General features: G+C 41.0%; 1 protein-coding gene across 2 annotated transcripts in view; it reads left to right on the forward strand.

Annotated features, from left to right (window-relative positions):
* ULK4 (unc-51 like kinase 4) overlaps window positions 1-21290 on the forward strand; it is a 951013-nt gene that overhangs the window by 710379 nt on the left and 219344 nt on the right. For both annotated transcript variants that reach the window (XM_077491567.1, XM_077491568.1), the window contains exons 33-34: window positions 8225-8391; window positions 10331-10429. In XM_077491567.1, coding sequence (XP_077347693.1) covers window positions 8225-8391; window positions 10331-10429 — 266 coding nt within the window. The remainder of the gene's footprint in view (window positions 1-8224; window positions 8392-10330; window positions 10430-21290) is intronic.

Consider the following 21290-nt stretch of genomic DNA (forward strand, 5'->3'; position numbering starts at 1 on the left):
CACTAACTAATTAAAGGCTGTAATGTAAAAAAAATAGGTAAAAAGCCAAAGGGGGAGGGGGGGAGGCACTGTATCAACAGCAGTCTAAGTAAAAGCTGAATTGCAGGTCATGATTACTGTTGTGTGTTCCTTTTTTGAGACACATCATCTTTAAAACTTGTATTACCATATATAATTAATTATAGCATTACCGTACATAGCCCATCAAAATAAAGGTTCTTCAGTGCTTTTCAGGGTCATTCTTCAGAGCTTTGCAAATATATTTGCTTTTCACCTCTACAGATTTTCTCAATCTTTTGCGATTTTCTTTAAAAGAATGCCAAATATTACCTGTGTCAATTTAAGTTTTTCTGAAAATTTCAACTTATTTTTTTGCAGAACCTTAAAGGGGTTCTAAAGGTAATTTTTTTTTTTGAACCACTTGCCGACCGCCGCACGACGATGTACGTCGACAGAATGGCACGGGCAGGCATATGGGCGTACCTGTACGTCCCTGCCTTCCCGCGGGTGGGGGGCCCGATCGGGCCCCCCCGGTGCCTGCGGCAGTCGGTATTCGTTCGGGAGCGATCCGGGATGAGGGGGCGGCCATTCATTCATGGCCACCCCCTCGCGATCGCTCCCGACGAATGAAAATGCTCCGTGACATCACTTCCTCTCCTGTAATGTAAACACAGGAGAGGAAGTGATGTAATCTCTCCTCCGTGTCGGTATTTTTCGTTCCGACACCGAGGAGAGAGGATCGGTGAGTTGCACCAACACGACACTACACAGTAGAACATGTAAGGCACACTCACACCCCCCTGATCACCCCCCCCAATTACCCTTGCCCCCCAGTCACAGTGACACCAATGTCATTTTTTATTTTTTTTTGCATTGGTGTCATTTGTGACTGTAATAACTGTTAGGGCAGTTAGGGTTAGCCCCCTTTAGTTCTAATGTACCCCTCTAACCCCCCCAATAAAGGTTTAACCCCGTGATCACCCCCCGTCGCCAGTGTCACTAAGGCTGGGTTCACATTGCAGCGGTTTATGAGAACGAATGTGATTCGCACCGCACTTCAGTGCAAATCACATCCGATCTCTGTGCGATTCGAGTTCAGCCATACAGATAGTATGGCTGAATTCGACCGCACCCGCCGCAAATTTGCACGGGACCCTTTTTTTGGTCCGCAGCAGAATCGGATCGCATGGATGTTCACACCATGCGATCCGAGTTTGCAGATCGCACTGCGATATGCGAACTGATCTGGGGGTGTCATTAACATTTCACTGACACTCCCAGCAGTTCGCATAGGGCAGTGTGAACTGCCGCCGGGAGGCATGCGATGCGGGAACCCGCCGCGGATTCGTGGCGTTCCCGCATCGCTCCAGTGTGAACCCAGCCTAATAAGCGATCATTTTTCTGATCGCTGTATTAGTGTCTCAGGTGACGCTAGTTAGGCAGGTAGGTATTTAGGTTCACCGCAGCTTTTTATAGCGCCAGGGACCCCCATATACTACCGCATAAAGCCCCCTGATTGCCCCCTAGTTAACCCTTTCACCAGTGATCACCATATAACTGTTACAGGTGACGCTGGTTGGTTAGTTATTTTTTTATAGTTTCAGGGCACCCGCCATTTATTACCTAGTCTCACTAGTGTACCCCTAAATTTATGGGTGTCTACTTTCCAAAATGGGGTCATTTGGGGGGGGGTTTGTGCCATCTTGGCATTTTATGGCCTTCAAAACTGTAACGCCCTTAGAAAGCCTGAAGGCGGTGCTTGGTTTTCGGGGCCCCGTACGCGGCTAGGCTCCCAAAAAGTCCCACATATGTGGTATCCCCGTACTCAGGAGAAGCAGCAAAATTTATTTTGGGGTATCATTTCACATATGATCATGGCATGCATGAGCAATATATCATTTAGTGACAACTTTGTGAAAAAAAAAAAAAGTTTGTAATTTTCCCGCAACTTGTGGCAAAATATAAAATATTCCATGGACTCAACATGCCTCTCAGCAAATAGCTTGGGGTGTCTACTTTCTAAAATGGGGTCATTTGTGGGGGTTTTGTGCCATCTTGGCATTTTATGGCCTTCAAAACTGTAATAGGTAGTGAGAAGTGAAATCAAAAATTTACGCCCTTAGAATGCCTGAACGCGGTGCTTGGTTTTCGGGGCCCCGTACGCGGCTAGGCTCCCAAAAAGTCCCACATATGTGGTATCCCCGTACTCAGGAGAAGCAGCAGAATTTATTTTGGGGTGTCATTTCACATATGCCCATAGCATGTGTGAGCAATATATCATTTAGTGACAACTTTGTGTAAAAGAAAAAAATAATTTTTTTTTTGTCATTATTCAATCGCTTGAGGCAAAAAAATAAAATATTCAATGGGCTCAACATGCCACTTATCAATTTCCTTAGGGGGTCTACTTTCCAAAATGGGGTCATTTGGGGGGGTTTTGTACTGCCCTGCCATTTTAGCACCTCAAGAAATGAGATAGGCAGTCGTAAACTAAAAGCTGCGTAAATTCCAGAAAACGTACCTTAGTTTGTAGATTTGACAACTTTTGCGCAAACCAATAAATATACAGTTATTGACTTTTTTTTTACCAAAGACATGTGGCTGAATACATTTTGGCCTAAATGTATGACTGAAATTGAGTTTATTGGATTTTTCTAATAACAAAAAGTAGAAAATATCATTTTTTTTCAAAATTTGCGGTCTTTTTACGTTTATATCGCAAAAAATAAAAATCGCAGAGGCAATCAAATACCATCAAAAGAAAGCTCTATTTGTGGGAAGAAAAGGACGCAAATTTTGTTTGGGTACAACATTGCATGACCGCGCAATTACCAGTTAAAGCAGCGCAGTGCCAAATTGTAAAAAGACCTCTGGTCATTTACCAGCAAAATGGTCCGGTCTGAAAGTGGTTAATAACAAGTTTATAACATGTTTATACTTACTTACTCTGTGCAATGGAATCGCACAGAGCGGCCGGGAATCTCCTCTTTTTGGGTCCCCCGCAGGCGCTCCTGGCTCCTCCTCTTTAGCCAGTGCCCCTCATGGAAAGCTGCTTCACAGCCGAGTCCCCCTGCTGCGTCCATTGACACAGACAGCGGGACTCGGCCCTGCCCCCTTGTCACTGGCTTTGATTGACAGCACTGGGAGCCAATGGCAAAGCCAGCGAGACCCAGAAGTGAGGGGATAAAAGATCTGCAGACGTGCACAGTGCTGGATCAAATGAGGGCTCATGTAAGTAAAGGGGGCTGAGGGGTCAATGCTGACACCTAAAAATGTTTTACCTTAAAGCAAAGTTCCACCCAAAAATGGAACTTCTGCTTTAAGAGAAGGTGACCCCCTGACATGCCACATTTTGCATGTCATTTTTTGAGGTGGTAACGTATACCCTCTTTTCATTGGGTTCCAGCTCCCACTTCCTTCTGGCGCACCGTCGGCACTGCAAGGAAGGTCACCTCTCCCCCTCCCTCTAGGCAATCATCTGGGACACGTCGCGGGTCCCAGATGCTTGTGCAGTGGGTGCCCAGCTGTGAAGCCACAGCCAGGCGCCCACAGTTACAATGCTGATGCCACCGAGCAGAGGGGGAGATGAGCAGGGCTTTGAATCTCCGCATCGCTGGACCCTGGGACAGGTAAGTGTCCAATTATTAAAAGTCAGCAGCTGCAGTATTTGTATCTGCTGACTTTTATTTATTTATTTATTTATTTATTTAAGTGGAATTCTGCTTTAATGCAAGGAATGCATTAAGGTAAAAAAAAGTTTTGATTTTATGACCACTTATAGAATTTGGAAGCTTTCTCTGTAAGTATTAGTCACTATTAGTGACTATGCCACATGCTGATGTGCACACAAGCATACTTTTCTTCATCATTAAGTAAAGTTATGTCATTATATATTTTTTATTGTTGTTCAGTTCCCTAGGGGACCAAGTGCGTATAGAATTTGGTGGTGCTGAGATCTATCCCTATGCTTCTAAGCAGCATGGTTGGACAGGTTTCCACCCCCCTGTCCGACAACACTGCTAGAAAGGAGATTTGGGATTGATAGCTCTGGTCTCTAGCAGCAGAGAGCCGCTTCAGAGACCAGCGCTGCCCTTCACAAAAAGAATCACAGAGCCTGCAGTGTTGTGTGTATTATGGTTGCTTTTACACATACACAACCCAGTCAATGGATAACGTAGTGCTGTGTGAACTTTTTTTTATTACTGTGTGTGCAGCGCTTAGCACAATACCACTGGATCAAAGATTCTGGGGCTTTTCTGAAATGTGACATTCAGGCACTGCGAAGTGGCCCTCTTTGGATCCAACAATGTTTTGCCTTAATAAAAGACTGACTGTAGCTAATGAAATGCTCCAGTGTTTAAATATTCTACTGATAAATGTTTGGAAGCCATTTCCAAATCTGTGTATACAACCTGCCATAGCTGTTGTGTCAGTCTGTTAAACCTTAAGAAAATAGACTCCGCTAACATCAACGAATCTAGCTACATTCTTAATGGCCCTTTAGTTTTAGGGTGCTTAGATTTTTTGCTTTCATCCCTACATTATCGTGTTGTTCTCTTAGCTGATATTATCCATTGTATCACCTGAACGAGTCTTCTGTCAGTGAATCAATCTATTCCTGAAATGTTGGTCTGTGGAACAGCAGCGTAAAAATTGCATGCCCTGAACTTTTTTGGTGCTTCTCTAGACAATTGTATACATTTTATAATTGCTAGTGGTATGAGTACTCATTTACCCTGATGGAAAAAGCCTTAGCCTCAAAATGGCAAGTGTGCTCCTGCTTCTGAAGCCAAAAAGACTTTTAATTCTCCCAGGCTTTTTTGCTCTCAAAAACGAAACCTAAGAGACCGACCAAATTTTTTATCTATATATGGGCAAGGTGGTTGTACAGAAGTAGATCTACGGATTTACTTCTGCCCTGTAATATCTTTTCCACTCAGTGTCACTGGCTATAGTTTGAAAGCGCTAATTTCACAACCATATATTACATGACCAATTTCAGTTTGAGAGCACTAATTTCACAACCACTATTTATATGACATGAAGATTTTTAACATATGTTTCACAGTAAATCTTTGTTCTTCCTTCTTCCACATAACTTGGCTCCCAGATGGAAACGAGTGCAATTGGGGAAAACAATATGATGAATTATGGCGCATTTCATGGGTCCCAACCCTACTTCATCAGGTTCTGGGAAACTATAGCTAACAGTCAAAATACACCTCAATGAATATTGTAAATGTATACATAAAACACGTTACTTTGTCTACAAATGAATACCTTATATTGTGAATATATTTATCTAAGACTGGAGGAATGGTCCTGGGGGCCACTATCCACACCAACCTCCCCCGGGTTAACTATATTTTGAATTAGTTGGGTGGGAGTGATCCCCAATATGGAGTTGGGGAGACATACACTGATCTAGTGTTACCTACCTAGTGAAAAATGCATCAATAGGAGCTTGGCGATCTTCCTTTTGAAGTGAAAGAGAGAGATAGTCCTCAATTGTAATAGCCCCATTCATAATCATATCCCCCAAACGATCTTTCAAATTTCTAGGGGAAAAGTAACGTGCCACTATGGCCTAAAATGTCAAGAGAAAAGAAAAAACAAAAACACACCTATCATAATCAATGAAATAATCATTAAGGGCCTCATACTATGATGTAAAATAAAAATTTGCTAGGCCAGTTTATTGTGCAAGGGGGAGTGTCACATTCAGTATTAAACAGAAACAAGTAAAATCACCTATTGGGTTGGCTTTTAAGGCACTATAATATTTCTAAGAATTATAATAAGATGAATTGATAATTCCAAAAAACAATTATTGAAAAAGTATATAAAAACGAACAATAATACATAAAATCAAGGAATGTTTGAGCATATCTATAAATCTGTGTTACTGTACAAAAAAAAATATATACAATGCGTTTCAGAGTGCTATGTTGCCTCCTTCTTCAAGTGGACAGTGCTTGTCAGCGCTGAATAGCCTCACAAGACACTGCCATGGATATAATGAAGCCAGGGCGGTGCTGCGTGCCATCAGAGCATGCCCATACCCCGAGATGGACCTAGGTGAAGGTGAGGGAGAAGCGAAGAGGAACCTCCCGGATGAAATGACATCTGAAAAGAAGCAAGCTAGAAATGCTCAGAGTGGAGAACAGCAGGAATATAAGATATAGATAGAAAAGAAGAAAAAACCCTGTTTAAATATTAATAAATACAGAACACAATATGTATTACAAACAGATTTCAGCATAATATGAAAAATATAATATGTATAGAGGTTTTCAGGGTGGGAACTTAAAGTGGTTGTAAACCCTTACAAACCACTTTGACCTACAGGTAAGCCTAGATTAAGGCTTACCTGTAGGTCCAAGAAATATCTCCTAAACCTATACGGTTTAGGAGATATTTACCTGAAGACAGCCACCGCTGTCTACGGCGCATGTGCCCTGGGTAAGCCGCAGATTGCGGCGATATCCTGCGAGTGTCAGCTCCTGTGCGCATGCGCGGGGGTGACGTCATCACTGCTCCGGCGAATCACAGAGCCGGAGCAGCGAGACCCACGGAGACACACCAAGAAGATGGACGCTCGGAACTACAGGTGACAGCGGTGACTTCGTTGGCTCCTGTGTCAGGTAAGTGACACATAATGGACTACTATGCGATGCATAGTAGTCCATTATGCTTTACCTTTGCAGGGAATCAAAGAGGAAGTAAACCCATCAGGGTTTACTTCCTCTTTAAAGGAACCTGTGCCCTTGTTTGTTTTTAAGTTTTGGAATGTTGATTATATCATTAAAACGGCTGTAAGTGCTTTCTAATTTCTTTGATATACTTTAAAAATGTTATACGCACTATAATGTATTGCTATCTATGTATACTCATTTATTCATGACTTTACTTTAGAAATATGGTCTCTTCTCGCATGTACCCGTTAAGAAGTAGGCAACCTAGCACTCTGAAACGCATCGGGTGCAAGAGACTATTAACTGTATTGTATATATTGTTTATGTACAACAACACATAGATTTATAGATATGCTCAAATATTCCTTGATTTTATATATTACTGTTTGTGTTTATATACTTTTTCAATAAATGTTTTTTGTAATTATCAATACATCTTAGTATAATTCTTTGAAATACTATAGTGCCTTAAAAGTCCACCCAATAGGGGATTTTCCTTGCTTGATACTATGATGTAGGCATATTCCATGAATGTAAACTTGCAACTAAGGGCTCACTGTCATAGCTCCAATAAAATTTCACACTTGACAAAATATGTAACATAACCTTATGGGCTCTTTAAACCACATTCATTAGGACTCAAAATCCATGCCCTCACATTTCTTTAATGAGAGCCTTAAAGAATAAACCAGTGGACCAATCTCTCAGCTTCAGCAAACATCGTCATAAGATAAATGTGGTCTTATAAAATATAAAGATTTGATACAAAAAGTGTCTAATTATCCAGGGTTTTACAAAAATGTTTTATCTTACCTATAAAACAATGTCAGCCTAAAATAAAGATACCCTGCCCCCATCCAGAAGGTGGTATTTGCACATTTTCCATCTTTTGGCCTCCTTCTCTACAGTGTATCTCCCTAGTTCAAGTTGGCATTTGGCATCACTTCTTCCCCACCATGACGTCACATCCGCCCTCTCACAAGTCTGCATCTCAGGATTGGAAGTGCACAGACCATAAAACCCTCCTCTCTGCACACCCCCAATCCCTGCCACAGATCACTGACAAGAGAAAAACATTCACCCACAAAGGGCAGAAGTAGTACCTCAAACCACAATAAGGGAAAAGGGCAAACTTTACTGTCGAAGCCCAAACCCATCCACAACCCTGCCACTCTACCTCCACTGGGTGGAAATACTATGCAAACCTAATGAGAATGGCATGGCCATTATAGAAAAGGGCAGAACATACTGTAAGAGCCTGGCCCACCTTCGCAATCCAACCAAAATTCAAATACTATCCAGAACTAATATAAGGTGGAATGGTTTAAAGAAAGATTATAAACAAGGACTGATCTGGGAAAAATATGACACCTTGGGGCAGAGAAAGGGGGTATAATAAATTATTAAATAACTATTATTAATTATCATAATAAATAATTATGAACTATGACAAGAGCGGTTTTCTTTATATTTTGTAAATTTGTAACCACTTTATATTGCTAATATATGTTTATGTATATATATTTTAGGACTGGTACATCACATGTCAAACTTGATTGTGGAAACAGCAGCTTTGTATCTTGAGGTCGATGACAAAATTCGCCTGAAAACTGCCAATGCACAACTTCTCCTGTTGCTTGACATTTTGCATTGCATGCTAAAATACACATCTGGTGTGGTACGACTGGTCATTCAGGTATGGAGAACAGAAAATGCTATTCATAGGGGAACTTGATATTCTGTATACTTTGGTCATACTCCATATGCCCAAATTATAGCTTGTAACTCTGTAAACCTCTGAAGTATTTTTTTCTTTTCGGTTTCCAGTGAGAGCTGGAAAACAGAGTAGCAATATGTATGTTAAAATATTTAATATTCAGCTGAGTTATGGCGGACCGTGCTTCCAGTAACAGCAGATGGTCAGTTGAAAAACATTTTATAGACATAAGTAAAAAGCTAACATATTGTAGGTCCTACTATGAAACTATAAGTAAAACATTTATATAATTAATTTAAAAAGGTTGTGACGTAATTGGATTCCATTACTATTAGACCCCTTTCACACCAGGGCGTTTTGCAGGCGCTAGAGCGTTAGAAATAGCGCCTGCAATCCGCCCTAAAATAGCTGCACCATTGTTTGTAGTGTGAAAGCCCAAGGGCTTTCACACTACAGCGGTGCGCTGGCAGGACATCAGGGAAAAGTCCTACCAGCAGCTTCTTTGGAGCGGTGAAGGAGTGGTGTGTTTACCGCTCCTCCACAGCTGCTCCCCATTGAAATCAATGGGGCAGCACTGTAATACCGCCGGCAAAACGCCGCTATTGTGGCGTATTGCCGGCGGTTTTAAACCTTTCTCTGCCGCTAGCGGGGGTAAAAACGCCCCTCTAGCGATCGAAATGCGCCGCAAATCCGGCGGTAAAACACTGCTAAAAATAGCGCCCACGCTATGGGTGGTGTGGTGTGAAAGGGGTCTTAGGCTAGGTTCACACCAGTGCGGCTGTGATTTGATCAGATTTTTAGACCCCTTTCACACTGAGGCATTTTGCAGGCGCTATAGAATTAAAAATAGAGCCTGCAATACGCCCTAAAACAGCTGCTCCATTCACTCCAGTGTGAAAGCCGGGCTTTCACACTAGAGCGCTGTGCTAGCAGGGCATCAGAAAAAGTCCTGCCAGCAGCTTCTTTGGAGCGGTGAAGGTGTTATCTTTTGTTATTCTGAAGAAATCATTGTTTGTTCTTCTGAGTCCCTGTGCTGAGTGAGTCTAATGGGAGTGGTTTCATAATTATCAATCAGCTGTAGGGCTATAATGAGGAAAGCTGCAGGGTCTGCATTCCTTTAGCCGTGATTTCCTATTGGGAGTATCTTACCAAAAATGAAATTTGTACCTTAGGCTGGCCATACAAGTTAAATTCTCTTGTACAATTTTCCTTTAGATATACCAAAAACCATATAATATGAGGTCAAAACTAAACAACACTTTCAGTTGTATCCAATTAGGCAGGCCCTTGCACTACATGGTTTAAGGTAAATCTAAAGACAATTGTACAGAAAACTGTATAATTTATTGCCTGCCTTAGTGTAGACTTGTGGTAAAATCAGGAAGCCAATCAAACAAGCAGGACATTATGTTTCTGGGGGGTGTTCTATACACATTCTCTGTGCAGAACACCTCCAGGTAGCCATATTGCATTGCATTTACAGAAAATTACAGCGGCTGAAGTTTGAAAAGGAAAGATAATTTCAATCACAATATGACTTGTGTCGCAATTGTATATGCTATATATTTTTTTTGTTTTGTTATTTTTTTCCCATGAAAGTGGAGTCACCCTTTTAAGTTTTCTTTAGGGCCAGTTGACGGCAGGAAACTCACATTCCGTGCGTGTTTCCCTAACTGTGTTTAAAACACACTGCACATTTGCGATCTCAAGCAGTTGTCAGTGTTAACTTAACACCCCAAACACAGATCAAAAACAAAGTGCCTTTGCCTGCAACATATCACATGGTATAGGAGACTCATGCAATCCGGATGTTGTTAGTTTTGTCAAGTACTGCATGCGTTACTTGTGTATATTTCTTATAGTACTGAAAATAAAGGTACATTTTACTAATTGCTTTCTTCATTTACTGTACATGTAGGCTCAGAAGAATGGCCAAGGAGGAGATGCACAGGCAGCTGAAGACCTTCTGCTGGTTAATAAGCCTCTGACAGACCTAATTAGTTTGCTCATCCAGCTGGTAATATCTTAGTTATTTGATATTGTGAATTTAACCTCATTTTACAATCTCAGTTTAGTAGCTTGCTTTTTAACTCCATTTGAATTGTATGAAACATAAAAAGGTTACCAAGTTCAGTACACTTACTTTAAAATTCAAATTGAGCTCACCAGACCGAAAGAAATATGTGGACTCCTGCTGAAAATGATCGTCAGGCAAACCCGGTGACTTCAGTTACTAATCCACAGCAAGTATAATCAGGATTAAGTCACAACGTGTAATATGCATGTGTCCGTTTCTGACACAGAAAGTATTGAAGCCATAGAAACAGCACGACAGCCAGGCAGCTAGTAGGAGAGATCGATAACATCAGCTTACATACAGTTGTGCTCATAAGTTTACATACGCTGGCAGATTTTATGATTTTTTTGGCCATTTTTCAGAGAATATGATTAACACAAAAACTTTTCTTTTATTCATGGTTAGTGTTTGACTGAAGCCATTTATTATCAATCAACTGTGTTTACTTATAAACACAACAGAAACTACCCAAATGACCCTGATCAAAAGTTTCCATACCCCAGTTCTTAATACCCTGTATTGCCCCCTTTAACATCAATGACAGCTTGAAATCTTTTGTGGTATTTGTGGATGAGGCTCTTTATCTTCAAAGAATGGTAAAGCTGCCCATTCTTCTTGGCTAAAAGCCTCCAGTTCTTGTAAATTCTTGGGCTGTCTTGCATGAACTGCATGAGTGGCTCAACGATTTTGAGATCAGGAGACTGAGATGGCCACTCCAGAACCTTCAGTTTATTCGGCTGTAGCCAATGACAGGTCAGCTCGGCCTTGTGTTTTGGATCATTGTCACGTTGGAATGTCCAAGTACATCCCATGCACAGCTTCTTGGCTGATGAATGCAAAAGTTCCTCCAGTATTTTTTGAGAAGATACTGCATTTATCTTGCCATCAATTTTGACCACCTGTGCCTTTGTAGCTCACACATTACCAAAACATCAGCGATCCACCTCCGTGTTTCACAGTAGGAATGGTGTACCTTTCATCATAGACCTTGTTGACTCCTCTCCAAATGTAGTGTTTATGGTTGTGTCCAAAAAGCTCAATTTTGGTCTCATTACTCCTGATGACTTTGTGCCAGAAGTTTTGAGGCTTGTCTCTGTGCTGTTTGGCGTATTGTAAGTGGGATACTTTGTGGCATTTGCGTAGTAATGACTTTCTTCTGGCAACTCGACCATGCAGCCCATCTTTCTTCAAGTACCTCCTTATTGTGCATCTTGAAACAGCCACTCTACAGGTTTTCAGAGAGCCCTGCATTTCACCTGAAGTTATTTGTGGGTTTTTCTTTGCATCCCGAACAATTTTCCTGGCAGTTGGGGCTGAAATTTTGGTTGGTCTACCTGACCGTGGTTTGGTTTCAACAGAACCCCTCATTTTCCACTTCTTGATTAAAGTTTGAACACTGCTGATTGGCATTCTCAATTCCTTGGATATATTTTTATATCCCTTTCCTGTTTTATACAGTTCAGCTACCCTTTCCCGCAGATCCTTTGACAATTCTTTTTCTTTCCCCATAACTCAGAATCCAGAAACGTCAGTGCAGCACTGGATGAAAGATGCAAGGGTATGTCAGGAGTCCAGAAACTCATTGACCTTTTATACACACACACTATGATTTAAAAAGAGTAAACCCAGTTGATTGATAATAAATGACTTCAAGCGAACACTAGTCATGACTTGGGTGACACTAGCGCCTTGGTAATGTGGTATGACTATATCTGGTCACTGCTGTGTATACTGTCCCCTTGCAAGTGGGAACAAATGTGATGATTGATTAACCTAAAAAGTGCTTGCCTCACCCCACCTCTGTCTAATAAGAGCTATAAGCTTAATCAAGAAGTTACACTGGTGAATATCAAAATAACAATCTTGACTGAGTGACAAATGTAAATGAATTACTCTAATATTACATAAATTATTTATAGTAATAGTGACTTGATTTATACAATGTAAAAGAGACCTAAAGCACAGTTGACTCTTTCTGCCATAAGGCAGGTGAGTTTGGAACCACACAGTGGTGGAATTACAGTCACCTTTGGAGCATGGAGCACCAAGGATTTTGTCTTGGTGTATTTGCACATATTATCACGAGTCACTTTACATTGTATAAATCAAGTCACTATTGCTATAAATAATTTATGTAATATTAGAGTTATTAATTTACATTTGCCACTCAGTCGGGGTTGTTATTTTGATATTCACCAGTGTAACTTATCGATGGAGCTTATAGTTCTCATTCGATAGAGGTGAGGCAAGCGTGGTTTAGTTTAATCAATCACTAACCATGAGTAAAAGAAATGTTTTTGTGTTATCATTCATATTCTTTGAAAAATTGCCAAGAAATCATAAATTCTGCAAGGGTATGTAAACTTATGAGCACAACTGTATATCTTTTTGACTTAGGAGTGTCAAATACCTGCAATCTCCAGGAACCAGCCACACAGTGCAATTATTTCACAGATCACCATAAAGGAAAATATGTAGCATCTTGTTTTAAGGATGGTTTTATTTTAGTGTCAATCCTATAGTGACTGGGTCATTTCAGTAAAACAGAAAAATGCATTACAGTTAATAAACAATATGCCCCAGATTGATGCTGAACCAGCAAGGGTGCCTTTGTAGGAACATTATTTCATTAAGAGGCTTGACAGTTAGATAAACTACTCATAAGGGTTGGTGGTTTATAAATCTTACTCCAGTTCCTACTTTCTGCACAACAGGTCTCACAAACTTAAAAATTAGAAAATTGAATCAACAAGTGTATATGATAGATCAGTAATTTATTGGCAATCAATAGTAGAGTAGATTTTGAAACATGCATATATGTATTGCTGCACAGTGTAAAATAGTGCCAAAATTTCAGATTTTAAGAGTCACAGTCAAGAATGTGGATATTGTGTATTATGTGTGCAAGGACAGGACTCCTATATATTAGAATATTGTCTGGGTGGTGACGTTAATTTTTATGTCCTTTAATAACTTTAAGGTTATTGTTAGATAATATACTTTAATTGTCCTAAGCAATATTGAATTATAGTGTTTCTTTGCGAGATATTATACAACTTATGGTCAAAAATCAGACTGTTTCTATTTTCCGATTAAATCATCACTTGACACAGGACTAGTGCAGACACGGCATTAAAAATTAGATTAAAACTTTGAGGTTTTGTGACCCTTTAGTTTTCCCTATCACAAGTTGAAATTAATCAAAGGTGTAGTACACTGTGACAAATGAATTTGACATAGGTATGATTTGTGTTCATACTTGTTACCCAAGATTGCTGAATGCTGAAAAAGTAAAATACATTTGTATACTTCCATGGATGTTAAACTGAACATTTACTTTAAGTACTATTTTAAAATTGGAAATGTGCTGACTTTCTTAGGTCATGTTTTTATCACTTTGTAATTCCAGATTGTAATGCACCTAATACTTGATAACATGTTAGTATACTGTACTGCTTATTCTATTCCATATAGTGAAATTGTGTGTGTGTGTGTGTGTGTGTGTGTGTGTGTGTGTATATATATATATATATATATATAATATATATATACACAGCGCCATGTAAACGTTTTAGGCAGGTGTAAAAAAAAATGCTGTAAATTAAGAATGCTTTCAAAAATAGAAATGTTAATAGTTTATTTTTATCAATTAACAAAATGGAAAGTAAGTGAACAAAAGAGAAATCCAAATCAAATCAATATTTGGTGTGACCACCCTTTGCCTTCAAAACAGCATCCGTTCTTCTAGGTACACTTGCACACATTTGTTTTAGGAACTCAGCAAGTAGGTTGTTCCAGAAATATTTGAGAACTAACCACAGATCTTCTGTGGATGTAGGCTGCCTCGAATGATGTTGAGATTAGGGCTCTGTGGCAGCCAAACCACCATTTCCAGGACTCCTTGCTTTCTTTACACTGAAGATAGTTCTTAATTACATTGGCTGCATGTTTGTGGTCACTTTCCTGCTGCACAATAAATTTGGGGCCAATCACACACCTCCCTGGTGGTATGGCATGATGGATACATATCTACCTGTATTTCTCAGCATTGAGGACACCATTGATCCTGACCAAATCTCCAAATCCATTTGCAGAAATGCAGCCCGAAACTTGAAAGGAACCTCCACCATGCTTCACTGTTGCCAGCAGGTACTCATTATTGTACCACTCTCCAGCCCTTCGTGAATAAACTGCCTTTTGCTACAGCAAAATATTTCAGATTTTGACTCATCAGTACAGAGCACCTGCTGGCATTTTTCTGCACCCCAGTTCCTATGCTTTCCTGAATAGAACATGGTAACAAGTCTAAGCAATTCAACTATGCACGAAAACATAGGAACTGGGCTGCAGAAAAATTTGACTCATCAAATTTTGAAATATTTGGCTGTAGCAAAAAGGCAGTTTGTCCACAAAGGGCTAGAGAGTGGTAATGGAGAACTACCGTATTTATCGGGGTATAACACGCACCGGCGTATAACACGCACCCCAAGTTTAGGAGGGCATTTTAAGGAAAAAAGTTTTAGGAGGGAAGTTTAAGGGAAAAAAAACTTACATTTAAATGCCCGTCAATGCAGCCTTATCAGTGTGCATCTGCAGCCTTGTCCATCATTGCAGAATGATCAGTGTCATTTGCAGCTTGCCCACCGCTGTTTGCAGCCTTGCAGAGTGTCATTTGCAGCTTGCCAGTGTCATTTCTAGCTCACCCAGCACCGTTTGCAGCCTTCCATGTTTAAATATCCCGCCGGCGAGACAGACCGAGCGAGCACCGCCGAAAAATACCGAGCGGCGCCGAAAAAGACCGAGCCGTCTGCTCAGCTCCGCTCGTAGTCCCGGGACTACGAGCGGAGCTGAGCAGACGGCTCGGTCTTTTTCGGCAGCGCTCGCAGAAACAGCAGGGAGGCGGGACTACGAGCGGAGCCGAGCAGACGGCTCGGTCTTTTTCGGCGCCGCTCGTTATTTTTGCCTCACAGACAGTGGGGATCGGCGTATAACACGCACCCACGACTTTCCCCCGATTTTAAGGGGGAAAAAGTGCGTGTTATACGCCAATAAATACGGTATCTTCAGTGTAAAGAAGACCTAGGAGTTCTGGAAGTAAAGATTCGGCTCCTAGGGAACCCTGATTTCAACATCATCAAGTCTGCCTGGAATTACATAGAAAGAAGAGACAGACAAGAGACAGAAGGATTTGAGACAACTTACATCTACAGAAGATCGGTGATTAGTTCTCCAAGACGTTGCTACCTGCTGAGTTCCTTCAAAGTCTGTGTGCAAGTGTACCTATAACAATTGATGCTGTTTTGAAGGCAAAGGATGGTCACACCAAACATTGATTTGATTTGGATTTCTCTTCTGTTCATTTACTTTCTATTTTGTTAATTGATAAAAATAAATTATTACCTCTTCTATTTCTGAAAGCATTCTTGATTTACAGCATTTTTCATGCCTGCCTGAGACTTTTTCTCAGTACTGTACATATAGTATATGTGTGGTTATTTGTAGTCTTTGTATTCATTATATTTAAAGAACATTGAAAATGTGTATCACAAAACAGATCACTGTATTTGTTTGAAAAAGGCATTTTTCTTTTCTTTACAGGCCTCGGTGGACATATAAGGGTTGATTTAGTAAAACTGGAAAGTGCACAGCTTGGTGCAGCTGTGCATGGTAGCCAATCGGCTTCTAAATTCAGCTTGTTCAATTAAGCTTTGACAAAAAAAAACCTGGAAGCTGATTGCTTTCTTTGTAGAGATGAACTAGATTTTGCACTCTCCAGTTTTAGTAAATGAACCCCAAACTGTAGTTTTACCTTTAGTATGCTGTAGTTTTCCGTTCACTGCATATGATAACTTATACAGCATAGATATTGAGTATCTTAGCTGTGTCACATTTATGTGAACCCCGTAGCATGACAAAAATAAGCATTTTTGCTGGTATCCTTCACATTGATCGTTCAAGAGGTGACATGTTTAAGCAGATTGCATAATCCTTTGAAGAAGACCCCACATTGTTGCATTTATTGATGGTTTACTCAAGGATACGTATTAATAATTAAGGCAGCAGTGGATAAGAAATCAATGAAAAGACAAATGGGACCTTCTTAAATATTTAATAGTTCTTGATAAACCTATAGCAATACAATTAAACTGAATAAAAAGAATTAAAAAGTAGGCCTTGTCCAGTTAAATGTTAAAGCCCTCGTCATTAAACTCTGTCCACTCTCTAAGCTGAAAATAGAGCCTTCAAAGTGAAAAGCTTTTATGTAGTTAGTTAGGACTGATAATACAAATCAGATGAAAAGAAATCAGTGGTAATAGCTTTCATAAACGAATAAGACTAAGGCAGAGCTGTCAGCTTTTGTGGTTTAATGAGTGAGACTTCAAGACAATGCTGGAACTTTAATTTTTTTAGAGAACTGTGTTATTAATTAGCTCATACTACTGTCTGAATCATTCCTGGTGGCCAATATTTTTGTATGCCATACATGTTAATGATTGATTCTTGATTTGCTTTGTTTTGGAGGTCTGTTATATTTTTGTGGTGGAGAGTTTATTTAATTGTGAATTACAGTATGTGAAGAACAGCAGAATTTATTTAGCCTGTCATAAATCTGCTAATGTCAGCAGTAGAACATCAGTTAGTGGCCTTGAGCACTGGTCTTTACATATTGCTTTTTTCTCTGTTATAAAAGAGATTGTCTTGCCACTTATAATTTTCATGTTCAGCTGATTGACAACCACTTCAGCAGCCTGGAACCTCAGAGCATTTTTTTTAATTTTTTCTGTAAAGGAGAACCCAGTACTACAACTGCTGCTGAAGTCAGTATCTCCTCAAATAAACAAAGAAAAATAATTGGTTCCAGGCTGCCAGAACCTTAGTTTTTTCGGTGTGACTTCAGGTGCAACTTGGCTGACATCTGTGCAGTTTCATGAGCAGATATCTATGCACATCGCAACTCAAATCGCCAAAAAAAGTGAAGGAACTTCTTTTCAAATTGGTGCGGCACCACAAAGTCAGCGTCACACTTATTTAAACAGTTCCATTGCCGAAAATGTGTTTTGGATTTGTCAAATCGCATGACAAGTTGCACCGGTGTGACCGGGGTCAAAGTCCAGTGAATTAGGGAAGGACTGTGTTAGGCCTCTTGCGGAGTGTTATTCCTGTAATGAAGGCATTTATATTAATAGTTGTTTAGTAGTAGTTTGTGTAGTTGTTTTACTCTTCGAAGAGTCCAAAAATACACTATTTTACCAATATTTACACGCACATGAATTTTAATGGCATCCCATTCTTAGTCAGTAGGGTTCAATATTGAGCTGGCCCACCCTTTGCAGCTATAACTCTTCTGGGAACGCAGTTCACAAGGTTTAGGAGTGTGTCTATAGGAATGTTTGACCATTCTTCCAGAAGTGCATTTGTGAGGTCAGGCACTGATGTGGACGAGAAGGCCTGGCTGGCAGTCTCTGCTCTAATTTATCCCAAAGGTGTTCTGTCAGGTTGAGGTCAGGAAAAATGCCAGTTTCCTGGATGCCACACTGATGTTTTCATTTCAGGAGTTTTGAGTTATTGCCCCAAAACAAGTATACATCCTATTCATTTTGATTGAATTTCTAATTTGCATACTTGGGCTGGGTCATTGGCCCAAATTAGAGGATAAGTGGGACAGCTAGATAACTTAAATTTTCACATAATACTCTGCTCTGTCTGAACCCCTCCATGCCTCACTTCCATACCGGGACCGGAACCGGGAACATGAGCCAAATACAATGTAAACTTTATTTCACAAGTACCATGTGCTTCAGTAAAACCTCTGTCCCAGTTGTCATTTGACTTTAATAACCCCCCTCGTCATATTTTTTTCGATACCTACAGCTCTCCCATGCCTTTTCCAGCCAATTTCCCCAAGCCTCTCTCGTAGTGATGCAATCAACTCTTGAACTCTACTGAGTGCATGGAGAAGCCCACTTACTCTCAATATCTCTACCCACCCTGACAGGTCTTCGAGCTAAGTGACAGTGGGATATCCAACACCTGAATGATGATTGGGATGATCTTTGGGGCCTTCTGTGTGGTACTCTGGTTTCCTTGTGAGACAAGTTGATCCAATTTAAAATAGTCCACAGGGCCTATTTCACGCCCTCTAGACTACACATGATGCGTCCCTCTCCTCTATCCTCCAGAGTAATGGAGGTGTGGCCATTCTCCAGGTGACTTTTCCCATGTTTTCTGGTCCTGCTTGGTTATTATAGGATTCTGGTAAGATGTGCTGTCTGTAATCAACATGGTGTCAGTAACTAGGATACCTTCCTCCATGGAGAACTGTATCCTAGGTTTGGTGGAAGACCTGATTCCCACTGTAGAAGAAAGTACACAGGTGGGTCTCCTTCTCTTCTATGCTAGAAAGGCTATCACCCTACATTGAAAAAAGAAGGCCTCCCCTCTATTTCTTTTTGTAAAAGCCTAGTAAACAATAGCCTTTCATTTTATAAGGACACTTTGTGAATGGGGGTTGCCCTGCAAAATACGAAAGAGCGTGGTCTAAATGATTAGCTGACCCCACCATGGTATCACCATGATTGCTCACTAGATTGCCATGGGCGAGGTTTCCTTGATTTTCTCATACCTTAGCAAGGATGGGGCCACTCACAAAGCATTCATTTTCACTCTTTTTGTTTGATTTAGTTATTTTCTTCAACCACACCTTATTAATCCATGTGCTATCTGTGCATACACCAGGTATTTACGAGATGTTACTGGCTTAGCACCCCTGCGTAGGCAGAGCATACTTCTTGTTCTTTGTTTTGTTTATTTTAAATTGTTGTTCTTTTGTCTTCTTTTATATGTGAAAACTCATTCCTTTGGTATTGTTTAACCACTTAACAACCGCCCATTGCCGATTAACGGCTTCAGGGCGGTTGTTTAACTCTGAGAGGCCGTTAATTAACGGCCTCCCAGAATTCTTCTCTCGCGCACCCCCTGGGGATCATCACGGATCACGGTAAACGGCCGCTCGTCATGGCCGTTTACCACGTGATCGCTCCGTCAAATGATGGAGTGATCACTTGTAAACAAACCAGCGTCATGTTATGACGCCGGTTCCTCCCCCCCCTCTCTGTACCGATCGGTACAGCGGAGGGGAAAGAGATCGGTGTTAGCAGCGCTGTGGGCTGCATCTGCAGTGCCCACATCGCTGCTCACCGAATTTAACCCCTCAATTCCCTGCCAATACTCTGCAATACCCTGCAATACTCTGCAGTACCCTGCCATTACTCTGCAGTACCCCCCATTACTCTGCAGTACCCCGCCATTACTCTGCAGTACCCCCATTACTCTGCTGTACCCCCATTACTCTGCTGTACCCCCCATTACTCTGCTGTACCCCCCATTACTCTGCTGTACCCCCCATTACTCTGCAGTACCCCCCAATACTCTGCAGTACCCGCCATTACTCTGCAGTACCCGCCATTACTCTGCAGTACCCCCCATTACTCTGCAGTACCCCGCCATTACTCTGCAGTACCCCCAAATACTCTGCAATACCCTGCCATTACTCTGCAGTACCCTGCCATTACTCTGCAGTACCCCCCCAATACTCTGCAGTACCCTGCCATTACTCTGCAGTACCCCCCAATACTCTGCAGTACCCTGCCATTACTCTGCAGTACCCCCATTACTCTGCAGTACCCCCCAATACTCTGCAGTACCCTGTCATTACTCTGCAGTACCCCCCAATACTCTGCAATACCCTGCCATAAATTGCCATACCCAGCCATACTCAGAGATACCCAGCCATACTCGGTGATACCCTGCAATACCCAGCCATAGACGCCCCCCCACCCCTCACCGCCCTCCGGTGCTTCTACCAACTCACCAGTACGATCAAAGCCAGAATCTTTTTTTTTCAGGCTTCCCAGCCTAGAGGTGAGATGTGGGGTCATATTGACCCCCAGATTTCACTGTAAAGAGGACCTGTCATGCCATATTCCTATTACAAGGGATGTTTACATTCCTTGTAATAGGAATAAAAGTGATCAAAAATTTATTTTTGGGGAAAAAAATGTGAAACTAAAATAAATAAAGTAAAATGAACAATAAAAAAAATAAAAAATGTAAAGCGCCCCTGTCCCCATGTGCTCGCATGCAGAAGCAAACGCATACGTAAGCCCCGCCCACATATTAAAACGGTGTTCAAACCACACATGTGAGGTATCGCCGCGAACGTTAGAGCGAGAGCAATAATTCTAGTCCTAGACCTCCTCTGCAACTCAAAACATGTAACCAGTAAAAAAAAATTAAAGCGTCGCCTATGGGGATTTTTTAAGTAGCGACGTTTGGCGCCATTCTACGGGCATGTGCAATTTTGAAGAGTGACATGTTCGATATCTATTTACTCAGCATAACTTCATCTTTCACTTTATGCAAAAATTGGGCTAACTTTACTGTTTTTTTTTTTTTTAAAGCACAAAACTGTTTTTTCCCCCCAAAAAACGCGTTTGAAAAATTGCTGCGCAAATTTTGCAACAACCACCATTGTATTTTCCAGGGTCTTTGCTAAAAAAAAATATATAATGTTTTGGGGTTCTCTGTAATTTTCTAGCAAATAAATGATGATTTTTACATGTAGGAGAGAAATGTCAGAATTGTCCTGGGTGCTCCAGAACGCCTGATGGCGCTCCCTGCATTTTGGGCCTCTGTATGTGGCCACGCTGTGTAAAAGTCTCACACATGTGGTATCGCCGTACTCGGGAGTAATAGCAGAATGTGTTTTGGGGTGTAATTTGTGGTATACATTATGCTGTGT

Source organism: Lithobates pipiens, unplaced genomic scaffold (assembly GCF_037356315.1).
Source record: "Lithobates pipiens isolate NorthernLeopardFrog02 unplaced genomic scaffold, aLitPip1_a1.2 Scaffold_19, whole genome shotgun sequence".
Classification (NCBI taxonomy): domain Eukaryota; kingdom Metazoa; phylum Chordata; class Amphibia; order Anura; family Ranidae; genus Lithobates; species Lithobates pipiens.